At 52.7% G+C, this 8487-nt stretch overlaps 1 protein-coding gene across 2 annotated transcripts; it reads left to right on the top strand.

Annotated features, from left to right (window-relative positions):
* Nucleotides 1–1010: 1010 nt before the first annotated feature.
* LOC104680614 (leucine-rich repeat extensin-like protein 5) lies at nt 1011–7007 on the top strand. 2 transcript variants are annotated; one of them, XM_010386636.2, is made up of 4 exons: nt 1011–1140; nt 4499–4909; nt 6493–6653; nt 6789–7007. In XM_010386636.2, exons 1-4 carry the CDS (start codon nt 1047–1049, stop codon nt 6834–6836), a joined length of 714 nt encoding a protein of 237 aa, XP_010384938.2. In that variant the 5' UTR covers nt 1011–1046; the 3' UTR covers nt 6837–7007. The 2 variants fall into 2 exon arrangements, with proteins under 2 accessions (XP_010384938.2, XP_010384939.2); XM_010386637.2 differs by having other exon boundaries at nt 6831–6914.
* The last annotated feature ends 1480 nt before the right edge of the window (nt 7008–8487 follow it).

Below are 8487 nucleotides of genomic sequence, written 5' to 3'. Positions count from 1 at the left end.
AAAAAAAAAAAAAAAAAAAAAATTAGCCAGGCACGGGGGTGCACGCCTGTAATCGCAGCTACTTGGGAGGCTGAGGCAGGAGGTCCCTTGAATCCGGGAGTTCAAGGATGCAGTGAGCTGTGATTGTGCCACTGCACTACAGCCTGGGCAATGAAGTGAGACCCTGTCTCTAAAAAAAAAAAAGGGGGGGGCACAGTGGACCATGGCTCATGCCTGTAATCCCAGCAGTTTGGGAGGGAGGCTGAGGTGGGTGGATCACACTTGAGGTCAAGAGTTCGAGACCAACCTGGCCAACGAAAATGATGAAACCCCGTCTCTACTAAAAAATACAAAAACTAGCAGGGTGTGGTGGTGTGCACCTGTAATTCCAACTACTCAGGAGGCTGAGGCAGGAGAATTACTTGAACCCGGGAGGCAGAGGTTGCAGTGAGTTGAGATTGCATCACTGCACTCCAGTCTGGGTGACAGAGCAAGACTCTGTCTCAAAAAAAAAAAAAAAAAAAAAAAAGAAAAGAAAGAAAAAGAAATCTGTAATAGAAATTCTAGAAGGTTAGAAGGCTTCAGTCATGTCCCCAAAAGGCCCCAGTCTGGGTGAGACAGAGGAAAGAGGAGGACAAGGGCATCCCCAGCCCTGCGGTTTCAGGGACAGGAGGGAGGTGGGGGCAATAGGGGCTCCCAGAGGGGGCAACCTGGCAGGAGGAGGGCAGAGGGAGTGACAGCAGGGGTTCGGGCTGCTGTGGAGCCAGAAGCAGGGGGAAAGGGGATGTCGGGCAGGGGTCTTTAGTGGATGACTGGCTTTGAGAGCTTCTGGGTCGTCATGTTTAGAAGGGGTGGAGTCCAGGTGAAGAGGGTGAGAACCACACCCTAGGGGAACAGGAGCTCCCCAGGGAGGTCCCACACCCTGAAGCCCCACCTACGCCTCGCCCCTGCACAGCCCCGCACTCTGCCAGCAGGGAGCGCACGCCCAGGTGCAAGGAGCTGGCACCTGGGCACACGCCTGGCCACACACCTGTGCAGAGCCGGTGGCAGGCCCTCCCGGCACAGGAATGGCGCGCCCCCAGCTGCCGCCACTTCTGCTTTTGGTGCTGGTGCTGCCACTAAAAGCTAATAAGAATGACCCTAACAGTACTCCCTACACAGGTAAGAGCTGGTAAAAGGGAGTCTCAGCTTCCAGAAAGCAGAAGGGTGGGGGTGGGGGACGCACAGCCCAGTCACACACCTGGCTTCTGGACCCCTCCCTCAGGCCACGCTGGTCCGCCAGCGCTCCGGGGAAGGCTGGCCTTTCCCCTAGAAACAGAGCAGCTGTGAGGACAGATGAGGCACCGCTGCTCCCCAGCCCTGGGGCTGTGGGTTCTGCAACTCCAGTGAGCCCTGAACCGGCTGGAGGCTACAGACAGCCTCACACCTACTTTGAGGCTCCTTTTCAAATCTATTCCTTTTAGCCTATCCGCAAAGGGAGAATGGCGAAGACCTCAGGGCCATGGGTGTTCCAGGGAACAGGGACTCACTTCCTGGTCGTCAAACATCTGTGGTTCCCATGAGAAGTTCTTCTGTGTGTCTGCCTTAATTCCCTCTTGCTCTCCTATAAGACAGTGCCTAGGGTGGAGGGGAGGAGCCTTGAACTTCTTGCATTCCCTTCTTCTGCCCTTTACCTGCCACTGTGTCGTCGCTCTCTCTGACTGGTGTCCTACCCCCCAGACCTGTAATAGCAGAGCAGAGGCCACCATGGCTGAAATGCTCATTGCAGGGAAGGGTTTCATTCAGAAGGCACCACTTGTATTCCCATTTCACAGCTCAGGAAACTGAGACTCAGTCCAGCTTGTCCCAGACTCAGATTAGAACTGGTTGACTTGGCTCATGTGAGCCTCCCAGTCTAGGAGTCTCTGGGAAAAGCAAACACCCAACACAGTGCCTAGAAACAGCTTTATTTTTACCTTCTGGTCAACTCTTCAGCAGCTCACCAGTGCCTACTCAGTGCCAGGCACTCAGCAGGGCTTGTGTCCTCCAACTCTTCCTTTTTCAAGTCCACAGCTTTTCCTCAGTTCACTAAGTACTCAGCTCCCCAGAATTCTGACTTGGCTTGGGGTCCACTATGGCCTCTGAATCTTCTTCATTTCAGCAGAAACAGAGGACAAAGTTCCTTGAAGGGCCTTCTGCCCACCTCCCCAGTCACCTCAGGCCAGACCCTCTGCTATTCTGGGCCTCAGTTTCTCATCTGTCAAATGGGAATGAAGTCCAGCCCGAGTTCCATGCCTCTTCTAGGCTCAGCTGTCATCCCCACAGGGACTGGGGGGCTACATAGAGATCCGGGGAAGGCAGCATGTGGACCCAGCCCCCTCTCAGGGCCAGTGTTCAGTGTTATTTCCGCGTTTCTGCTGCCTGGGGTGAGTCAAGGAGGAAGCACGAAGTTTGGCCCAGAGCAGAGTGGATGGGTGGGGCAGAGAGTTGATGAATGAACTTGTAAGCACCTAAGAGGCCTAGACACCTGGAACTGGGTGCGAAGTCATTGTGGGAGGTGGCTCATGAACTATTTACCCGCCCTCAGCCTGGTCCCTGGACTCCATGCCTGGGATGGGATGGGAGCCAGGAAGTGGTTGGACTACCGTGCGGGAGGGTGGGTTCCAGAGACGTGTTCCCAGGGCCTGTGTCTTTGTGTCTTCCATCAAAGTTGAGGTTAGCCTAGGGGTACCTGGGGAAAATTAGGGCTGATCCTCTCTGAGCTCATAGGTGGATCTTTATAGTTGAGTGTCACTGTACACTCACTATGTTTCTATTCTATTGTGTTTTGTTTTTTTTTGAGACGGAGTCTTGCTCTGTCACCCAGGCTAGAGTGCAGTGGTGCCATCTCCGCTCACTGCAAGTTCCGCCTCCCGAGTTCACTCCATTCTCCTGCCTCAGCCTCCCGAGTAGCTGGGACTACAGGCGCCCGCCACCACGCCCGGCTAATTTTTTGTATTTTTAGTAGAGACGGGGTTTCACCTTGTTAGCCAGGATGGTCTCAATCCCCTGACTTCATGATCTGCCTGCCTTGGCCTCCCAAAGTGCTGGGATTACAGACTTGAGCCACTGCGCCTGGCTTTGTTTTTTGTTTTTTTTTTTTTTTTTTTTAGAGACGGGGTCTTGCTCTGTTGCCCAGGCTGGAGTTCAGTGGCATGATCATGGCTTACTGCAGCCTTGAACTCCCGAAGTCAAGCGATCCTCCTACCTCAACCTCCTGAGTAGCTGGGACTAGGCATGTACTACCATGCCTGGCTAATTTTTGTTTTATTTTTTTGTAGAGACAGGGTCTCGTTATGTCTCCCAGGCGGGAGTGCAGTGGTGCAGTCATGGTGCACTACAGCCTTGAATTCCTGGGGTCAGGAGATCCTCCCGCCTCAGCCTCCCCAGTAGCTGGGAGCACCTAGCTTGTGTACACCCACTACGAACCTCACTGATGAACTGTCAGAGGCGCGAACTCCACATGATTTCCATTTTACAGAAAAGAAAACTGAGTCCCAGAAAATTTAAAGGAGCTGCCCAGCGCTGCCTGGAATGCAGTCACTCCCCATATCCAAAGGGCTTCTAGAGCTCTGAGCCAAGAGGAACGCTGATCTGCACTTGAAACCGGGCTGTAGGACTTCAGACAAGGAGCATGAATTTGAGGGGGAGCCTCAGTTTCCCACTGATTGCTCACATGGTGTCCTAAATCTTTCGGGTCTCCCTATGACCTGGGCAAATAAATTAATTAAAAATAAAAATAGGCCGGGCGCGGTGGCTCAAGCCTGTAATCCCAGCACTTTGAGAGGCCGAGACGGGCGGATCACAAGGTCAGGAGATCGAGACCATCCAGGCTAACACGGTGAAACCCCGTCTCTACTAAAAAATACCAAAAACTAGCCGGGCGAGGTGGCGGGCGCCTGTAGTCCCAGCTACTCGGGAGGCTGAGGCAGGAGAATGGCGTAAACCCGGGAGGCGGAGCTTGCAGTGAGCTGAGATCTGGCCACTGCACTCCAGCCTGGGCGACAGAGCGAGACTCCGTCTCAAAAAAAAATAAATAAATAAAAATAAAAATAAAAAGATGGGGCACGATGGCTTATGCCTGTAATCCCAGCACTTTGGGAGGCCAAGGCGGGTGAATCACCTGAGTTCAGGAGTTCGAGACCAATATGGCCAGCACAGTGAAACTAAAAATGCAAAAGTTAGCCAGGCGTGGTGATGCACGCCTGTAATTCCAGCTACTTGGGAGGCTGAGGCAGGAGCATTGCCTGTACCCAGGAGGTGGAAGCTGCAGTGAGCCGAGATCGCGCCACTGCTCTCCAGTCTGGGTGACAGAGCAAGACTCCATCTCAAAAAAGAAAAAAAAAAAGAGAGAGTGAGAGAGAGAGAGAGACTCACTATGCTGCCCAGGCTGGTCTTTAATTCCTGGGTTCAAGTGATGCTCCCACCTTGACGTCTCAAAGTGACGGAATTACAGGCGTGAGCCACCGAGCCCAGCTTCCAATGATGTTTTTCTTTTCAGGTATTACGACCTCAGAGTACAACAGTATGGAGACATCATCTCTCAGCTCTCTGATTTATTCTCCCTTCACCCACAACACCCTCAGTTCAGGGGAACCCCCCAAAACCTACTCCAGCCCCCTGAGTTTGGAGACAGGCTCCATGACCCACCTCAGCCCCTCAAGTTCAGGGGCAACCCCTACCATGCAGCCTAGCCCCAGCTCCACAGAGTCAAGGATGATTCCCTCGTCCCCACAACCAGAGACAACCACGCACCCTAGTTCTGGTTCCCCCAATGGAGAGCTCACCCCCTCTTCCCATTCCACCTTCCCCAGTTCCGAATCCCTGACCCCGCACTGGAGCCCCACTTCCCACAGCCCCGGAACGGAGCCCTTGACCTCCACTGACCAGACCTTGGAGCCCCCTGGCCCAGGTAAGTATTAAGAGATTTGGGTGTTTGTAGGGAGGTGGCGGGAGTGACAGACTGCAGTTTCAGAACTGACCACTAGGGAGAGGTACAGCTCTGAGAATGCTCTAGGAAGGGCTTGCTGTCTCTGCTCCATTGTCTAAAGCCCTTCATGCTATGGGCATTTATTAAGTGCCTAGTGTATGTCGGGGCTGGGCACGCAGCGATGGGCAAAGAGAGAAACTAATACTTGCTGTGGTGGGGAGACAGGTTATACATTATGTTTTTGGGCCTGGACAAAATAGCAGGACTTTGTCTCTACAAAAAAATCTAACAATGGCTGGGCGCGGTGGTTTACGCCCGTAATCCCAACACTTTGAGAGGCCAAGGGGGGGTATATCACGAGGTCAAGAGTTCAAGACCAGCCTGGCTTGGTGAAACCCCATCTCTACTAAAACTACAAAAATTAGCCAGGCGCAGTGGCAGACGCCTGTAATCTCAGCTACTTGGGAGGTTGAGGCAGGAGAATCGTTTGAATTCAGGCGGCAGAGGTTGCAGTGAGCTGAAATCGCACCACTGCACTCTAGCCTGGGCTGCAGAGTGAGACTCCGTCTCAATAAACAAACAAACAAACAAACAAACAAATGGCTTGGCGTGGTGGCTCACATCTGTAATCCCAGCACTTTGGGAGACCAAGGCGGGCGGATCACCTGAGGTCAGGATTTCAAGACCAGCCTGGCCAACATGGTGAAACCCCATTTCTACTAAAAATACAAAAATTAGCCATGCATGGTGGCGGGTGCCTGTAATCCAGGCTACTTGGGAGGCTGAGGCAGGAAAATTGTTTGAACCCAGGAGATGGAGGTTGGAGTGAGCCGACATTGCACCACTGCACTCCATCCTGGGAGACAGAGCAAGACTCCCTCTTGGAGGGAAAAAACAAACAAACAAACAAACTCCGTCTCAAAAATAAATAAATAAATACATAAATAAATAAAATTTAAAAATTAGGCTGTCAGTGGCTCACACATGTGATCCCAGCACTTTGGGAGGCCGAGGCGGATGGATCACCTGAGTCAATGAGTTTGAGACCAGCCTGGGCAACATGGCAAAACCTCATCTCTACTAAATATACAAAAATTAGCTGGGTGTGGTGGCACACACTTGTAGTCTCAGCTCCTGGGAGGCTGAGGTAGGAGGATCACTAGATCCTGGGAGATGAAGGGTGCAGTACGCTGAGATAACACCACTGCACTCCAGCCTGTGTGACAGAGCAAGAGCCTGTCTCAATTAAAAAAAAAAAAAAAAAATTGGTCAGGCATGGTGGTGCATGCCTGTAATCCTTGCTACTCGGGAGGCTGAGGTGGGAGTATCGCTTGAGCCCAGGAGATCGAGGCTGCAGTGAGCTGTGATCACACTACTGCACTCCAACCTGGGTGACAGAGTGAGACCCTGTCTCTAAAATAAATGATTAAAAAGTGGCAGCCTCAACTGGAGAGGGAAGAGAGTTCAGCTTCCTGAGAACAGATTTAAAAGGCTCTGGGCCCTGGTGGGTGTCTTAGGCTTGGGGGCAATAGGGCCCAGGGCTGACTCTGAGCTCCTTCCCGCAGCTCCAGGTGACACTGGGCCCCCTGAGTTATACAGGAACCCGGCTGTGGTGGTGGTCGTGTGTTTGCTGGTGTCTCTTTTGCTCATCGGGTCTGTGGTCATGGCTGTGAGGTTCTGTCACCGGGATGAGTCCACATTTGAGAAACTGGATGAGGTGTCCATGGTAAGGTAGGGGCTTGGCTGGGGGCTCAGCCCTGGGGCCAAGGCAGGGTTGGGGGAGCCACCCTCCCAAGCAGGACCAGCCTGGGCTGCAGAGCCCGTTGGTGTCTGAATGACTCCCTGTGTGTTCCTTCCTCAGGGATCCATGAATGACAGATTGTCCTTTGCCCACCACCTCCAGGAGTGAGCCCTGAGGAGCCAACAGAGATGCGGGCGTGGATGGGGCTGGAGTGCCTGGGGAGGAGCAGAACCTGAGGAAATAAACACCCTACCATTCATCCAAGGCCTCCTGAGTTATGGATTCGTGTGACAAACATTAGCTGAGCACCTACTATGTGCTGGGCTCTGTGCTGGAGTCACAGTGGGGACCATGTCTTTACTCTCAGGGGAGCCACAGACTCAAGGCGGGGACAGATAAGAATCAGGAGATCACTTGGCTGGGCGTGGTGGTTCACACCTGTATCCCAGCACTTCGGGAGGCTGAGGCGGGCAGATCTCCTGACCTCAGGAGTTTGAGACCAGCCGGGCTAACATGGCGAAACTCTGTCTCTACTAAAAATACAAAAATTAGCTGAGCATGGTGGGGGGTGCCTGTAATCTCAGCTACTCAGGAGGCTGAGGCAGAGAATCTCTTCAACCCAGGAGGCAGAGGTTGCAGTGAGCCGAGATCACCCCACTGTACTCCAGCCTGGGCAACAGAGCAAGACTCCATCTAAAAAAATAAAAAGAAAAAGAATCAGGAGATCACATGAGATCTTTGCAGGTGGCACGGAAGGCCATGGAGTCACAGACTGAGACTGTGGCCAAACCACAAGGGCTGCAGTGGCCAAACCACAAGAGTTGTGGTGTCCAGGTTTGCTGAGAAGGTAGGGAGGCCTCTTTGAGGATGTAACTTTTTTTTTTCTTTGAGATAGGATCTTGCTCTGTTGCCCAGGCTGGAGTGCAATGGTGCACTCTCGGCTCACTGCAGCCTCAACCTCCCAGGCTCAAGTGATCCTCCTGCCTCAACCTCCTGAGTAGCTGGGACTACAGGGGGATAGTATGCCTGGCTAATTAAAAAAAAAAAAAAAAAATTGGGGGCCGGGCATGGTGGCTTATGCCTGTAATCCTAGTACTTTGGAAGGCCAAGGTAGGTGGATCATTTGAGGTCAGGAGTTCAAGACCAGCCTGGCCAACATGGTGAAACCCCATCTTTACTAAAAATACAAAAATTGGCTGGTGTGGTGGTGGGCGCCTGTAATCCCAGCTACTAGGGAGGATGAGGCAGGAGAATTGCTTGAGCCTGGGAGGCAGAGGTTGCGGTGAGCCGAGATTGCACCACTGCACTCCAGTCGAGGCGACAGAGTGAGACTCTGTCTCAAAACAAACAAACAAAACTTGGGGGCTGGGCATGGCGGCTTACCACTGTAATCTCAGTACTTTGAGAAGTTGAGGTGGGCGAATTGCTTGACCTTGGTAGTTTGAGACCAGATGGGGCAACGTGGCAGAACCTCATCTCTTTTTCTTTTTTTCTTTTTTTTTTTTTTTGAGATGGAGTCTCGCTGTCTCGCCCAGGCTGGAGTACAGTGCCGCGATCTCAGCTCACTGCAAGCTCCGCTGCCTCCCGGATTCACGCCATTCTCCTGCCTCAGCCTCCAGAGTAGCTGGGACTACAGGCACCCGCCACCACGCCCGGCTAATTTTTTTGTATTTTTAGTAGAGACGGGGTTTCACCGTGTTAGCCAGGATGGTCTCGATCTCCTGACCTCGTGATCTGCCTGCCTCGGCCTCCCAAAGTGCTGGGATTACAGGTGTGAGCCACCGCGCCCGGCCTCTTTTTTTCTTTTTTGAGACAGTCT

The sequence above is a fragment of the Rhinopithecus roxellana genome, chromosome 8, assembly GCF_007565055.1.
Source record: "Rhinopithecus roxellana isolate Shanxi Qingling chromosome 8, ASM756505v1, whole genome shotgun sequence".
NCBI classification, from domain to species: domain Eukaryota; kingdom Metazoa; phylum Chordata; class Mammalia; order Primates; family Cercopithecidae; genus Rhinopithecus; species Rhinopithecus roxellana.
Note: the sequence above shows the minus strand (reverse complement) of the source record. Positions and strands in the feature narration are given on the sequence as shown.